The sequence below is a fragment of the Melopsittacus undulatus genome, chromosome 4, assembly GCF_012275295.1.
Source record: "Melopsittacus undulatus isolate bMelUnd1 chromosome 4, bMelUnd1.mat.Z, whole genome shotgun sequence".
NCBI classification, from domain to species: Eukaryota; Metazoa; Chordata; class Aves; order Psittaciformes; family Psittaculidae; genus Melopsittacus; species Melopsittacus undulatus.
Genome location: NC_047530.1, coordinates 95,337,809 through 95,354,816, shown reverse-complemented (window position 1 = coordinate 95,354,816; position 17,008 = coordinate 95,337,809). Strand labels below are relative to the sequence as shown.

At 36.6% G+C, this 17,008-nt stretch overlaps 1 protein-coding gene across 2 annotated transcripts in view; it reads left to right on the top strand.

Moving 5' to 3' along the window:
• MARCHF5 (membrane associated ring-CH-type finger 5) overlaps positions 1 to 16,485 on the top strand; it is a 31,558-nt gene extending 15,073 nt beyond the window's left edge. Inside the window, exons 2-6 of one of the 2 annotated variants that reach the window (XM_005144056.3) lie at positions 4,220 to 4,422; positions 8,987 to 9,117; positions 12,132 to 12,315; positions 12,745 to 12,911; positions 14,212 to 16,485. In XM_005144056.3, the coding sequence (XP_005144113.1) occupies positions 4,220 to 4,422; positions 8,987 to 9,117; positions 12,132 to 12,315; positions 12,745 to 12,911; positions 14,212 to 14,328 (802 nt within the window). In that variant the 3' untranslated portion in view covers positions 14,329 to 16,485. The remainder of the gene's footprint in view (positions 1 to 4,219; positions 4,423 to 8,986; positions 9,118 to 12,131; positions 12,316 to 12,744; positions 12,912 to 14,211) is intronic. The other variant, XM_031044696.2, reaches the window with a different exon arrangement.
• Positions 16,486 to 17,008: the final 523 nt, after the last annotated feature.

Here is a 17,008-nt window from a genome sequence, read left to right as displayed (position 1 = left end):
CCAGTTATTGGAGTGATTGCAGTCATTTCTTCCAAGACGTGTTTTCACCCCTTGCTGTGTTGGCTTTCTGTGCTACCGTTGCTATCAGTTATGTTTCAGTCTTTTAACTGTTTTTCTTTTTGGATGTGAAATTCAGTTGCAGTAAGCCACCTAGTTACTTACTACCTAGCAGAACAAGGATGCTTTACTCGGATAGCAAGATGTCAGCAAATTCCTGCTGATTTAGGGGAAAGTGGTGTGCTGTGATATGGGAGAAATGCAGAAAAGTTTTCTTAAAAAGATTTTGCAGAAGAGACTGATGGTTTTAGAGCATGTTGTGCATGTTCAAATTTGCATTTTCCATGGTAAGGGTTAGGTCCTGCTAAAAGCTAGCTGCTGGGGAACTGAATTGAGAAGGCATTTGTAACCCTATATTCAAAGCTGAAATAATGATATTGGTCTGGGTTTTGTGTATGTTTTGTTTGGATTTTTTTTTCCAGCCAAGGAAGTGTGGAAAAATACATTAGTGTTATTGATTTGGCTCTGTAGAAAGTCATCAAGGAAAAAGGTTTGAGTTTCTGTCAGAAACAATGCTTTGTTCCACCTTGTCAGCCTTTTCTATTTCAGGTTATCTGAGCAGCAGTCTGATTCAGTGGTAAGAATCAAGGTCATATTTTATTCAGTACAAGAAGATGGAAAATCTGGCAAGAGCCAAGATACTTGTTTTGAAATGGTTTTATTTAGCCCTTTCTGCTACAGCTGCTGTCAGTGGAAAGAGATAAAGCTGATGACAGGCTACAAGGAATTTATTGTTTATTATTCATGACTTGATAAAGGTTTAAGTCTGAAAAGGTTTTTGTTATTTTTTTTTTCATGGGTCTTTCAGGTTTTCAGATATGAATACCTGGCAAAAAATTGGATGAAGCAGTTAAAGAAAAGATGTGCATTTTTCTTGACTTATTAACCTTAACAGAAAACTTGAATGGAATTTAATCCATGGAGATTACATGGGGAAAAAAAACAGTAATTAAAACTGCTGTGCAGTAAGATTATGCTCATGCTTAAATCTGTTGTTATTTGAATAAGCTTTAGACTTCTGCGGTGTGGTGGCATCTGACCTTTCTGGCTCCCGCAGGCCTAACTAACTCTATTGTGAAGCCTTTACTTTAAAAATAAAAAAGTAAGTCACAAAGCTAAAACAGTTCTAGACCATGCAGGTAGTCTGGAATTGCTCTAAATTTGTAACTTGGACTTTTATTTTCCAACTAAAGCCTTCACAATAGAGCTAGTTGGGATGTAAAATGACTGAATGTTTACCTTTAATGCAGGAAAACAAATTATCAAAGAGAAACAATTACCAGTAGTGCTGTTTGTTCTTACAGTAAATTTGGGGTTTCTTGGTGTGAATTACAGAATGGTTTGTGTTGGAAGGGACCTTAAAGATGATCTAGTTCCAACCCTCCTGCCATGGCAGGGACAACTTCCAGTAGACCAGGTTGCTCAAAGCCTCATCCAGCCTGGCCCTGAATGCTTGAAAAAAGGGAATAGAATTTTAATAAACATTGCAAGAACTTGTGTTCCTTAAGAGCACCTTGATACTAAGTGTGGTCAATCAAAATGTCTGCCATATTCTGTAATATTTTCAAATCTTTGTGGTGGTCTCAGTGTTTTTATCTAGATTCTACTAACTTGTGGCTTGGCTGTCTTTCCTCTTCCTCCTGCTTAGGAAGGTTAACGTGTCCTTTCATTTAGGACTGCTACAGGTGCATAGCAGGAATATGAAGGTGAAAAGAGGGATGGTGTTACAGTAATGTGATTAACATGACCATTCTGATTTGAACAGACGTTGTGGGGAAGGACAGAAATAAGCAAAGCCCGACTTTTCCGTTTACCTTAAAGGCAAGGTAATAGCAGAAACTGCAGTTCTTATTCAAAATGTCAGTCTTCTTAAGTGCAACTGATGCAGTTCTAGTTCTAGAGCACCAATGCTAAAAATTTCATCTGTACCTACTGTAATATTTTCTGTACTTAAAATTGGACGTAGGCATGAGAGTTATATCTATTACACCTGTAATTTAGTATTTAATTGATTTTCCTGCAGTCTTGTTTGAAATTTGTATCTCAAATTGTGTTCCTTTTCACAAGTATGCCAGTAGTAAGTTGCTGTTACACACTTGCAGCTTAATTTCAGTATACTTCCACCACTATAAATCAGAAGAAGATGCAGTGTTTTAAAATACTCTGCCAAATATTTTATAGGCACAGTTATTCCTATAAAGAAAACATGGTTATTACTCAGTAGAGAAGTGTTTTCAGTTTACAAATAAAACACTACTCAAAGTAGTGAGGCCTTTAAGGGAAGCTGTGAGACAATACTTTTCATTACTTCAAGTCTGAGCATGACAAAATTCAAGTTTCCCATGGTAGGTTTACCTCCCTTTTTCCTCATAAGGGGGTTTAAAAACAAAACCAAACCAGACCCCCCCAACTTGTTTACAGGTGACATGCTAGGGAGAAAATATTGACCTTTTAAAGGAATAACTGTGGCTTTGTTGCCTTGAAAGTGGCTCTATTAAGTTGGCCCTCGGTGTGCATATAATTCTCTTCTAAATTTTGCCTGATGAGCTTTCATTAGTTACAGCTGTTGTGTGGGGGGTTGGTTTTGGTGGCTTTTTTTTTTGTGGGTTTTTTTGTTTGGTTTTGTGTTTTTTGTTTTTCCTTTTTTTTTGTTTGGTTTGGGTTTCTTTTTATGGATGCAGAGGAAAGATGTTCAATATGTATATGTTCAAGTAAAACTTGTCAAGATCTCTCACAACTATTTAGTACTGATTTCCATAGGAGATGGAGGGGACTTCTAAACTGCAATTTGTCTAAATTTGTCTAAGAGAGGGGAGGTGAGGAGTAGTTGAGACTCTGAAACAAGGAAGAACTTCGATTGAAGAGTATAAAAGGCAAGGAAGAAGGGTTTTTTTTTGCAAACATCAGAAGCTAGAGGAGGGAGAAGAAGAGCATCATGAACCACTGTAACATCCCCATGCAGAGACTGAAGTCATGATTCTTGAATCTTAATTTTGTTTTGTTTAACAGTGCCAGAGCATTTCTTGGCTTCTTACTATCTCAGTTACTGTTAGTGGTTACATGTAAGAAGCCTTTTGCTGTTTCATCTTAATGTTGTTACTGAATTTAAGAGAATAAAACTTACGCATCAAAATAGTGCTTCTTGGTGTACAGTCTCTAATTAGATTGTGTTCTGACAGGTAAATTATAGGGAGGCTGTTGCCATACACTCTTAAAAGTTTAACTATCACTGCAGTGGTTTGTAAAATATTTCGTAAAAAAAAATACATCAAACCAGGTTATAGTTGTGGCAAGATCCTTATTTTGTTAGATTCTGGTTTATTAGCTAAACTTCAGTGTCTTCATTATGGGAATTAGGAAATTGTTTCACAGCAAAACCTAAATTATCGGGCCAACCATATTTTAGTATCTCTTGCATGTTGTAAGGTGACCAAGGGGTCTGGCCTCATCATCAGATCCCCAAATCCCATCATCTGGGAATTACAAGATGTGTGCTCTCTTTGGGACAGGTTCTGTAGCCTGTTAGTCTTGTATTTCCTCCTTATAGAATTAATATTTGAATTTTATATATATCCAGAAAATTATTCAGTGCAGAAATTTTCTCCTCTAGTGTGGTACTTTGTAAAATCCACTGACCTGCATGAAGCACTTTCTCTTTTCAAAGAAAGGGAATGAATTTAATTATTTACAGTTTGTTTTGTCATATGTTGTATTATTTGTGTTATTTTGTCATTTAAGTATATTGGAGTTAGTTTCCCAAGTAGCAGACTGCTGTATTGATCTTACATTTTTAATGTTAAAAACTTACAGCAGTGTCTGCCGCAGAAGGAGAGAGAACACATTTAAAAATACATGGAGTTTTCACATGTTGAATTATTCAAAAGTTGAACTATAGTCTCAGTGATTTTTAGTTCATAGACTATCTAAAAATTAAATTAGTAATCAAAATGTGTTGAAGGTAGTTCTTTAGCTGTCTGTAGTAGTATGTGAATACCAGAACAAGACTGTGATACAAAATACTTAAATTTTTGATGATTAAGAGTGAAGCAGCAAGCATCATCTACTCTAAGCACATGTTTTCTGAAAGTAACACATTTTCACATGGAGGTTTATTTTTAAGCATGTAAGAGTAACAAAAAATATCATCTTCTTGTCATTACAGAAGCTGCTGGGTTTGTTTTGCTACTGATGAAGATGATCGGACAGCAGAGTGGGTGAGACCTTGCAGGTGCAGGGGCTCCACGAAATGGGTTCATCAGACTTGTCTGCAGCGCTGGGTGGATGAAAAGCAAAGAGGAAACAGTACTGCTAGAGTTGCTTGTCCTCAGTGCAATGCAGAATATTTAATAGTATTTCCAAAGCTAGGTAAGATACATCATTTAAATTTTAAACACAATATAATGGCTTGTTTCTTTATATTGCTCCTATTTCGTTTTCCATGCTTGGAGCATCAGTTCTGTTGAGAACTTGTCTATTCCCTTTTCCAGACATTAAAACATAGCTTTATATTCTGTTCGGATTTTATTTGATGGCTTAGTTAAATACCTTCTGAAAATTTTGGATGTGTTCCACTAAGGTATATTGATAACTTATAAGTGATTAACCTATAATTAATTCATGGTTAACGTGTTGGGTTTTTTTTTCCTGCTTGAGCAGAGGGTGACTTATCTTGGCAATTACCGGCTATTAGAACCTAAACACATCCTTTATTTTTAACTCATCTTGCAGAGAAACTTATCAAAGGAATCAGAGAAATCAGAGAAAAGAACCTGAGTAACCTGTTGCATTATCTGGAAAATACATTTTTACTTTGTTTGGGAGCCATTCGTGAATTAATATTGCCCTATATTCAAAAGGCAGAATATCTGTGGCTGCTGGGCACTGCTGTAGTTGTGGTTGTCAAGGTGAAAGAAAAAAGTTGGAGATGGTCTTCCATAGTCTACTCTTTAGCTGAGTGGGACACTGCACAGTATGTTGCACATATTTAAATTAGCAGTGGTTGCTGTTATTCCATCCTTTATTTGCCTGTATGTTCTATGGGGTATATTAAGTAGGACAAGTAAATGAAATGTTGCCATGGAAACTTAAATTTTGTTTAAAAGTAAAACTACTTGTTAAAAAACTGCTGATGGAGCATGTGAGTACAGGAATTTGGAGCATCTTAAAGAAGATTTTTTTTAAATACCTGATTTCTGTAATGAAACAGCTGAAAATAACATGCTGTCAGTTCTTTGGGATGGGACCTCTTTTCTGTTAGTATAAGGGCTGACAAAATTAAGGTGTGAAGGAAATTTTATATAGGTGATGACATATTTCCATGGTAGAACACTGAGTACTGGGAAAGAAAATTTGTACTAATGTATTGTTGATATTCAAAAAGCACAAACCAGCATGGAATTTACTACCAAGTTATTTATATATCAATCACAGTTCAGCTTTGCTATAAGGATAAAGTAGAAGGGAATCTTAATCTCCATTACAAGGAGGGCATCAAACTGTAACATTTAGTGTTGGCTTTGAGGGAAGAAATTGGTTTGATATCTGGACACTTATAATGTACCACAAAACTTAAAGCTTAAAATCCTTACGTGTGTCTTGAATGATAAAATTGCAATGTGAGCTGCATTTGCATTTTATTTTGGCAATGGGGAAAAAGGGGAAATAACTATAGTTTGGAGAAGATAATGCATATAAACAACAGGCATTTTCATTTGTTCTTGTAGTGTGTGGCACCTTTATTTGAAAGCTAAGATTCCTAAATTCCAATGTTCTTAAGTTCTGAAACTGGCCTAAAATTCTTGCATGAGATTGTTCAGCTCTTGCATGCAAGAATATTCTGATATATTTTCCCTAACATTACTATCTTTTTCTGTTTGTGAGCATGAGAAGGGTATAAATTCAGAGTGAGTAAGAGTACACCAGAGCAGGGAAATGAATGTGTGTGCTTCAAACATCAGTCATGAGCTTATAGTGCCTTAAACTACTGAGACAGTCTTGCCATTTTGTAGGTCTTGTTGTAGAACGGTTTTGGGTACTAGAAAAACTCAACTGTAAGTCAGTCAAGGGCACACCAAGCAGAGTGAGGACAGGAAGATGTTTTCAAGCAGTTTTGCCAGTAGCCCCATCACTGCTGAAGCAGCAGCTGTCTTTTGAAGACATTACTAGTGATACCATTCAAGAACTAAAATTACCTGAGGAGGGAAGAAGTAGCAATTGTCATTTCCCTAAGGTATCACAGTTCAGAAACTTCTTTACATTAAGACTTCACTAATGTACTGCTGGAAACTATTTTTCTAAAACCAGATTTCTGGTAAAGGGCATTCCCTACACAACTTTTTATTTGCAGTTATAGTTCTGAAGTAATATCAACTTGAGGAGACATCAACAAATATCTATTTAAGTAACAGAGGGGGTCTGAATATATTTGACATCCTAAGCAACCCTCCTAGTGACATTTCTTCTTAAAATGATAATTCTACTTCAAATTTGATAGTATATCTCAGTTTTAAATGATCACTAGTAACTATATTCTTACTAGCTGTTTTCCTCTGAGATTATTTTTTTACTAAATAGAAAAATATTATTACCACTTTGAAAGCAACTGAAATCTCTTTTAGGTTATTTCAGTTTAATGAATAGAAAATAGAGTTTGGCAAAAAAAGCTGTTAAAGTATGACAGCCTTTACAAAATGAAAATTATTTTGTTTCCCTCTTTGTCTGTCAGACAGTTACATTTACTTCCTGAAGGTCTAATAAAAAAAAAAACCCCACCAAACTGAAATTGTTTTTCTAGTCTTTTCTCAAGGCTCTACACCTAATTCTGTAGCTTCTTTTTTGTAATTATTATTGTTAGTAGATGCGATATGTTAGTACATTTAGTGTTAGACTTCTGCTGTTGTCATATCACTTTGCCAAGATGTAGCGGGCAAGCTTCAGAGCTGTGCGTTGCCCTTTAGGACTCACCAAATAGAATGTTTTTGAGTCTTTTGCCTTCACTTTCTTTGAACAAATGTAGGTTTTCAAAATGGTACAACTGAACACCTTTTTCAGTGACTCTGGGGGAACAGTTAAGATATGTAAACTACTGTGCTTTTAGTACTTGCAGTTATGACTTTGTTGACATTTACAGCACACTAATAAGCATCCCAGCACTTTAAGTATGTCCTGGAAAGTTAAACATAACTTAATACAGTTAAACTTTTTGTTCTAGTTTGTATTTAGAGTAGAGTGTTCCTTCTTCAGAACCCTTTAATTCTGGTACCTAATCAATAATAGGATATTAAACTTGAGAATTAAGTTAACTCCATAGTTACGCTTTGTCAGTTACTTAGGGACTAATATGTATCTGTTGGTGTATTGGAAGCAGGGTGTTCACTGGCTTACAAGTTGCATAGGAAGATATTTCCTGCTGTTAAAACTAGAGATCATTACTAAAACAGAGAATGCATGCTAGAAGATGCACACAAAGACAGCTAATTTGAAGTATGTGAGTAGTAGGTGAAGAACTAGATGTTCCAGCAGAGCTACAGTAGAGAGTACATTAAGCAGTATTCTGCCCAAGTTGCTTAGGACTGCCCACAAGTCTGATACATAACTTGGCAATATTTACAGTGACATCTGTTAAGGCTGCATATAAGCTAAGAGATGTGGAGAATTAATTACTTTGACAAATGTGTGCAGAAATCATAGAATCGTAGAATAGTTAGGATTAGAAAGGACCTTAAGATCATCTAGTTCCAACCCCCTGCCATGGTCAGGGACACCTCACACTAAACAATGTCACCCAAGGCTCTGTCCAGCCTGGCCTTGAACACTGCCAGGGATGGAGCATTTACAACATCCTTGGCCAACCCATTCTAGTGCCTCACCACCCTCACAGTAAAGAATTTCTTCCTTATATCTAACCTGAACTTCCCCTGTTTAAGTTTTAACCCATTACCCCTTGTCCTATCCCTACAGTCCCTAATGAAGAGTCACTCTCCAGCATCTTTGTAGGCCCCCTTAACTTTAATATTTTCACTGATTTTGGTAGAAGAAAGTAGTAGGAAGCTAATAATCATGCATATGAGCTGCAGGAGGACAGTGTGTAGAATTTGTTGACAAATACAAAAGTAATCTGCAGTCTGACCATGGTGATGACATTTTTCATTTCAGTACATACTTTTTAGACTTCAGCTTCTGGCTTTTGCTTTGCTTGGTGCTCTTGCAGTATCACAGAGAAAAGATGCAAACATGCCCTTGTTTACCTCATCAAAGCAGGGTGATGTCTTACTCTGTGTAGTATGGAAAGTGCAGTTGTCCTTAGAACAATGAAACTATTAATGTATTGTTGTCAAAGGCACTAAATAGCCTGAGTAGGAGGGGGTTTTCCTCCAGCATTGGAGAGGTAATAAATTGCTTAATACTGAATGCAGCTTCTTCCAGTGGAAAGAATTTTTCATATTGATTGTGCTACATTTTATTGTAGAGCAGGATAGTTTAGTGACAGAATTCTCAGGTGGAGCTATCAAAGGTTAAGCCCAGGAAGTCCATTACAACTTTCCTTTTAAAAGCTAAAATATATAACAGATAAAAAAGTCACTAATCCTAAAATGGTTTCTGCAACAGAACAATTCAGATCCAACACAATTGAAGCTAGTCAACTTTAGTGGGTAAATTAGTCAGTGCTCTAACCAGTATATTAATCTCTCAGAAAGACATTGTGGTGAATGAAAAGGTAGATAGAAGTTACAAACTTAGCTTGGTAGCTTTTTAATAATATGTTCTCATTTAAATAGCGTGTGTGGGATGACAGACTTGTATTTTGCCAAGTTCTTTCCTTCTTATCAGTGATAGATGCTGACAGCTTTCTTCAGTATGCTTATATTTATACTTATATATATATATATATATATATATATCTTGAAACCTTACTCTTCCTTTATCATAGGTCCAGTTGTTTACGTTTTGGATCTTGCAGATCGACTGATCTCAAAGGCATGTCCATTTGCTGCAGCTGGAATAATGGTGGGCTCTATATACTGGACAGCTGTTACATATGGAGCTGTGACAGTGATGCAGGTACACATGTATTTCTTCCTCTTACTAGCTTTTGCAGCAAGTCTTTTAAAGAAAAAAGTCAAGTAATTAAGACTCCTCTTTAGTTGGCTTAAAACATGCTTTTGCTGCTTTCAGCACTTCCAGTGTAGTTAACGAGTGAATTCAAGATGGGTGGATAGAAAGATTTTTCATTTTAACTGATCATACTGCATAAACCCAAGTGTGCTTGTTCAAACGTGGTTCAGTCTGCAGCTAACGAAATTCCCTACTAATTCACCTACTTTGCTGTGGCAGGCTGGTGAACCCACTTCTGTTCTTACAGAAAAGGTACTATGACCACCTAACTACTAATAATAGGTAGTCTGATTCTTCAGAAAAGACATGAGACTTTAATGAATCTCTTCTTTTACTTAGAGATAGATTTTTCTGGTAACATTCAGAGGGTTGAGGCACTGTGAATTTTTCAGTCCTACTACTTTTTATTGTATAAAGGGAAACGCATGCTCTGAATGGTGCAATTCATTCATAAACAAGTGCAGAACACTGCAAATTGATAGTATGGTTTTTAATTACTTCAGACTGTGTGGTTAATTGAAAGGGGGAAAAATATTTGTTTTTCCTACTTCTGTTCTTGTAATCTTGCTGTTTAAATACAGAAATACTGTTGACAGGTGGTAGACTTAACTGTGGAAAGACTTACTCATTGCTGTGCAACTGAGACAAGAGTTTTCATAGACAATTCAACTAGAAGAACCTCTGTTAATATTTGTTGTTGATTCTTGTATCAAGTCCATAACCTTTGTTTTGCTTGAAAGTGTGAAGTATTTCTGATGCCAATTCAGTTGTATGTAGAATTAATAAATCTGTATGCTAGTAAGTGTTCTTTTACACAGTTGTTATATAAATATGCAGTCTAGTCCTTATCCACGTAAAGGATATGGCACTACTTTTTCTTGATTTGTGTGGTACTGCCTTCAGTTCTACAAGTCATTCCAGCTCCTGTTCTAGTTCTGTTTGTACGTGCGTTCATAGTAGAAATGTATGTAACAACTGCTTGAAGCAGAGCGCGCATGGGCAGATGCAGGCTCCCTGGTACCAGTATGACCAGGGTGAAGCAGCTCCATAGGTAATGAGTTTCAATACCTCCTCCATTTCAGTGGCTAGTTCTGTTTATTACAGAATGTTATATTTGAGTATTTCTTTGTCTGGTATTTTGTGTGGCCCTTACAGGAACACTGCAACCTCGTGTAATACTATGACTAGACTTCATGAAATGTACCAGTCCTTAGCTCCTTGCTCAATGCTACACCGAGCCTTTTCCTGTGCTTTTTAGCTTCTCTAGAACTACATAACCAAGTGGAGTTGTTCTGTAGTTGTTTCACTTTTGAAGTGAACATATCTAAACATACAGTTTAGGCAGTTAGTCAAATCCCAGGTATGAAGAATTAGCTATTTTCCTCTGATTTAATGGGGGTTTTAATCATATGGATGGCATGCTGGATGAAAGTATAATTATTTTTGCTTGCAATAGCGGTGATTAAACTGGGAGTGGATGGAAATGTTCCACCCCTTTTGCCACCCCAGATTTGCTAGGTTTAATACAACTTCTTTCCTGTTGCATTTCAGACTCCTTCAGTTGAAAGGCCAGAGAAACACAAAAGCTATTTTTAAAGGTTAAGCTTCAGATGGAGAAAAATAAATACAGAATTGACATTGTGACTCCAGAGGTAGCTAAGTCAGTAACAAATCATATAAGGTTACTGAAAACAGGCAGAAATCATAATCTAAAGCAGAAGACAAGACAGGCTTTTTTTTAATGGACAGTGACTGTAAGGAAAAAAAGGGTAGTATCACACATCACAATTTGGGAGGAAGATAGTGAGGAAGCTCGAAGGCAAATGCTGGGTTTGTTTTTTTTTTCAGGAATAATCTTTTGGTGACAACAGTATTACTTATGCTTATTTTTTGAGGCTGTAGTACATAATGTAACTTCCTGTTCTAGAAAAATAAAAGGGAATGGTTTTCAGAGCAAGGCTAAAAAGTACAGTTAGAAGGTACTGTTGTGGTACATTAACCCAGCTTCTTCCCTGTGTCCTACCCACTTCAGAAGTACTGGGTTTTGTTGATCGGGGGGAGGAGGGGGAGTGGGGTGTGTTTTGTTTTAATTTTGTTTTAAATTTGAATGTTCTTACCACTGAATTCTAAGTTTTGGGCAAGTGAAAACTAGATAGGTTTTTGCATTTGTGGGGAAAACAAGAAGTCAGGGAAAACATGAGAAAATCCAGTGCCTAACAAGCAAAATAACTTAGTGATTTTAGTCTTCCTGGATTGTTGTGAACGTCACAGGCATTTTATAAACTGCAAAATCTGATTATTTTTTATGTGCCAGTAGAAAGATTTAGGCACATTAGTAATGACTGGCCTTTAACATCGTAGCACTCACCGCATTTAAAAATAAGGTGCAATTGAAGAAATGCTGCTATTTCCACTACAGTTGAAAATAACACACCTCTTCCTGCATTGGCTAGAGAAACAGTACTTCTTAATACTGGGATATCTGTTGCATAAGGTATTCCTAAATAACAGAAAACTTTTATTAAAATATCCTGAGATACTTGCTATCAATTTATCATTTAAAGAATAGTTTTTAATCAATTTCTGCATGTAGAAATAATGATGCTGAAATTGTAAATCCTATGCATTTTGAAAGCATGCTGTTTTGATATTTCAGATGTTTAGGCTTTTACTTACACAGAACCGTATGAAACTTTTCTTGAGATGGTAAGGAATTGTGTTACAGCTCTCTGCAAGATTTATGACTTGCAGAATAAGGCTGGTAGCTTGCGTGCATTACCCTTGATAAGCAATCAAGGATGCAAAGGGAAACCAAGTATGTTAGGGTACAACAGTATTCTTTTTTCTTCTTTAATTTAAAATGTGTGGGCAGTCCCAAACAAACTAGACATTTAAAAAGTTATATTCTGTGTTCAGTTGTGGCCTTTGTTATGTTTGCCAACTGTATACATATTTACCAGGTTGTGGGTCACAAAGAAGGTCTTGATGTCATGGAGAGAGCTGATCCTTTATTTCTTTTGATTGGACTTCCCACTATCCCAGTCATGCTAATACTGGGCAAGATGATTCGTTGGGAGGACTATGTGCTCAGACTGTGGCGCAAATACTCTAATAAGCTACAAATTTTGAACAGCATATTTCCAGGTAACGTGATAAAATTTAAAAGGAGTTATCAAGCTTGAATTTGTGCCTGTAGGAGATGGGGACAGGCAAATAGATTTTGCCATTATTAAGTAAAGGTGGTTAACACCTTCCCTGTATTTTATGTTCAGTCTACGTAGATTGTGTTTGTATAGTACTTGATGAGAGCGGGACAAGAGGAGCAGGAGCATGGTTTCAGTTAAGGCCTTGGTAACAGAACAAGCTACTGAAAATCATGGGTCTTATTTGAAAGTAAAAATGAATACAGTCATTTAATGGAAACAATATTCACTGAGAAGAGAGTTCTCAAAAAACTAGTTGGGCTATAGAATTGCAATGGAGTGGGGGTGGGCACTAATGACTAATGTGCTTTCTATGCTCCTTTTGAGCTAGTGGCTGTGTAACCTGTTCTTCCCACACTTATCCCTTCAGGCATTGGATGTCCAGTTCCTCGTATTCCAGCAGAGGCCAACCCTTTGGCAGATCATGTGTCTGCTACACGTATTCTGTGTGGAGCTCTAGTTTTCCCTACTATTGCCACAATAGTTGGCAAGCTGATGTTCAGCAGCGTTAACTCAAATTTACAAAGGACAATCCTGGTAAGATTCAGTATTGCTTGTGTCATAAATGATCATAAGATGTGAATACAAAGTGTTGTGGGGGAGGGAAGGAAAGTAAAAAGAACATGAATTGATCTAGTACTTGGGAGTGGCATTTGATAAGCGAAAGGGTTTTTTTAAGGTTGCCTATCTTGGCAGTGGACAGGCGTCAGGTGTGTGAGACGCTGTCCCTATGACTGAAACTAACCTCAGTTCAAGGCAAGGCTGCACATTTTAAAATGATAGGCAGACCTCAGCATTAATTAGGGGTGATAAAGACGATGAGGAACTAGCATCTTCTAAGAATGATCTCTGCAAGGGAAGGGTAGTGTTTATATTATGAACTTTCTTGTATTAGCTTCTGTTCTTTGAGATAATCCCTTTGTTACTTATTTTAATAAGGAGATAAAAATAAACTCTCCATAGAAGTTGAATGGAGGGAGGAGAGCAAAGTGAGGAGACATTTGTGAGTAACCTCTCTGCCTTGCAGCCTTTCAAGGGGAATCACACTGAGTTTAGTAGGATGGTGTCCCTGGTCACCTGCCACTTCGGTCCCTCTTTTCAATTCCAACATGTTTATGCATCCCTCTCTTCCATGTGCAAGAAACAGTGATATTGCAACTGTTCATGCAGACTAAAGGCTTGTTAGTGTCTCTTATTTGAATACATTTTGAAGATTTGAGATAAACATATTGTAAAAGTTCTGAAAAGGAAAAAATGTTGGTTTTGCATAACCCAGATTTTATTCCACCCTTGTGAAAAAGTGGCCTTTCTCATAGCCTGATAATGCTAATGTAATTGGCATTATTCCTTGGGCCATATATAGTGCATATTCAGAGAAGGGACGAAAGCAGATCATAGAATCATAGAATAGTTAGGGTTGGAAAGGTCATCTTAAGATCATCTAGTTCCAACCCCCCTCTCATGGGCAGGGACACCTCACACTAATGCCATGCAAAGCTTCGTCCAACCTGGCCTTGAAAATTTTGCTTTGTTCTTTAAATAAGATGTATTTTAATTTTATTAGAATATTTGTCAGACTTCCAAGCAAATAAAAGCTTTCAAAGGGTTTTACAGATCCAGTCTGTAATCCCTTTAAGTAACATTAACCCCTGTAATAGTGCATTGTGACAGAAAACCTTGAGATGCTCATTTGGACTGTCCTAATTAGCTACACTTCAAAAGAAAGTGCTATGTAATTGGAAAAATATCTTCTTTGACCAGAAACTTTTAAAAAGAACATCTGCAATGCTGTGACACTGAACTGTGTGGGGCTTTCAAAAATATCTTTTTATTTCAGGGTGGAATTGCTTTTGTTGCTATAAAAGGAGCTTTTAAGGTTTACTTCAAACAGCAGCAGTATCTGCGTCAAGCTCACCGCAAAATTTTGAATTACCCTGAACAAGAAGGAGCGTAAGGCTGTGATCTCCGGAGCTCGGACTGTCTCACCAAACAGGTTTCCATGTTGTGTTGGTTCCATCTTATAGCACACTAGTGGAGAATTGTGATAACTTGCTGCTCCTATTTTTTTTTTCTTTAAATCTAATAAAGCACTGTCTTGTGGCAGGGTAAATCCTTTCAGCAACCGTTGAACCTAAGAATATGACCTGGCTTTCATTATTTTTGGGTATTTCTATTGAGCAACAGGCTTCTGAATTACTTTGAGCCAATATGCTGAATGGAAAAAACATCAACTACAAAACAAGAACATTTTAAGTTGTGTAGTTAATGTAGTCTATTTCCAGATGCCTTTTCTATACGTGTGTGCTCATACCTACACTACCATCTAGTTCAGCATTTCACACAATGAAGGGAGTCATTACCAAGGAGAAGTAATTGTGGGACATCAGTCAATAAAGATTTCCTTGTTTTTTGCTGGTAGCAAACAAGGAGTGTAAAATGCTCAAATGACTGGTCAGAGAAAGTAGAAGACAGATCGCTCTCTCCAGGACTTGTATGTCAGCTTTAGCTACCTAAGTAGTAGGTGTTGAAATCGGGATGGCTTCCAGGTGACTGCTTTATTACTGGTAATTTTTACTGTCCTGTTGTATCTTCTGCAGTGCCTAGTATTTCTCATGGCTCTTTTACTGGTTTGTGACTGGTGCTGGATAGCATATTTTTTTTCCTCCACAATAAACTAATTACATGGGGGGGAGTAAATTTCAGTTGCTTATTTTGTAGCTAAGCATTTGAGCACTTGTTTAGTTTTCATGTCCCTTTTGATTATGTAAATACCCATACAATACAAAGAGCAGAAGTGTGAGGAAACAACATTGGACACTGAAGCTACATTTAAACTGACAGATCAGAACATCCTTCTGAACTTCCAGACCTGGGTCTGTAACTCAGCTCTGTACTAGGACTGAGTTCTCTTCTGCACACACTGGCCCCAGTGGAAGTACTGGCTTTAAGGGGTGACACTACACACTGAGTACCTCATCTGAGCATGATACACACCAGTGGGCTTGACACTCTCAAGACACCTTGGCTCTCATCTGTAAAGAACTAAAGGATAAGTCTTCAATGTATAATAAACTAAGTTTATTTATAAAGTAAGCTTTATTGTTACAATATGTTCCAAGTAGCCAGCTGAGGGAGACACTAGCACTTCAGTTATCTGATGTATTTATAAACTTAATTTCAACAGAAGTTAACTGTTTTGTGAAGTTATATTTTGACAAATGTAATACAGCCAGTTAATAGTCATACCAGACCTAACCTAGCTTTAGTGCTTGAAGATTCTTCTTAACAACAATTTGTTTTTCTCAGTGTTGGTTGTTGTTACGGGTTTTTCTTTTTTCCTTGCTCATATTAGAACATCAAATGCATGGAGAAAGGATTAAAAAAATCATTTAGCAGAAGTATTTGTAATTAAATATTTCTTTTCATCACAAATGAAGTAAATGCAGAATGAATTTTGTATTTGACTGCAATAACATATGTTAGGGAAATTCAGAATATGGTACCTTTTCTATAGTATCTTAATTACTGAGATGTAATATTTTAGAACTGTACAGACATGTATATATTGGCCAACTAGTATTCAAAAACTATACAGGTATTGAAAATTATACGTTCAATCAATACCAAATACTTTTGAGATACTTGCTGTAGCTAAAGAACTACTATAATCTTTTAAGTCTGCTGATTATATTTGAGTGGGCTCACTTTTATATAAAACTCTAAATAGAGTCACAACCTCTCATGGTTGCTGCTTTCTGTAAGATAGTCTGAAACAATGTAATATGTGTTTCTTACAGAATTCCTCCTTTCGAGAAAACAGCTTTTCGGTGGTCTTCACTGTATATATTTCCAACCAATTTATTACTGTTTTTTAAAGTTTCATTAGTTGAATGATGCAAATTAGCGGGTTTGAAACTTGTTCCATGGGAAAGCTCAATGTCTCCTTGGGAAGTTAAAGCTCTTGTAAAAATGCAATTATAAAAATATTGTACGGACTATAAAATGATTTCACCTGAGTGCCAGAAGGTCGTTATTCTGTTGTAAATCTTGTTTTTAAGTATTGCAAATTATAGTTATGTTGAATTAGGTTGAATAAATATTTTTTACAGTCCTTGTTGTATTTTGTCAGTTGAACTAAAGGCCTGTAGCAAAATGTCTGAGTGAAAAATGTGTTTTAATGCCTATCTAAGGATTTAAGATAAGCAATTTTAGGGTGATAGAAATATCTTTGGGATGAAGGAGGAATTATTATAAGACTTTAAACTTACATTTACTTCCTCTGTGTGTCCCCCCCCCCCAGTGATCCATAAATGTGGGGGAATGCATTTCTCAAACACATAAAGAAATTACTGCAACATGATCAACTGCTGGTAATACAGAATCAGGGTTGGGAGTTAACTACGTATCTTGGGGATTGGCTGATGTGCAGCCTTTATTTGGTGAATACACAGATCTGTTTTCATTGAGAAAGATAATACTGGCTGTAGGAAGTATTTTTTCCCCCCACTAATGTTCAATTTACATCCCATTGCTTTCAGAACAAGAAATATGGAATGTTATCTAGCATTTCTCAGCATACTTTCTTATCAGCAACTTGGTTTCTCTTAGCCTTCTATTACACCAACAAAAAGGCT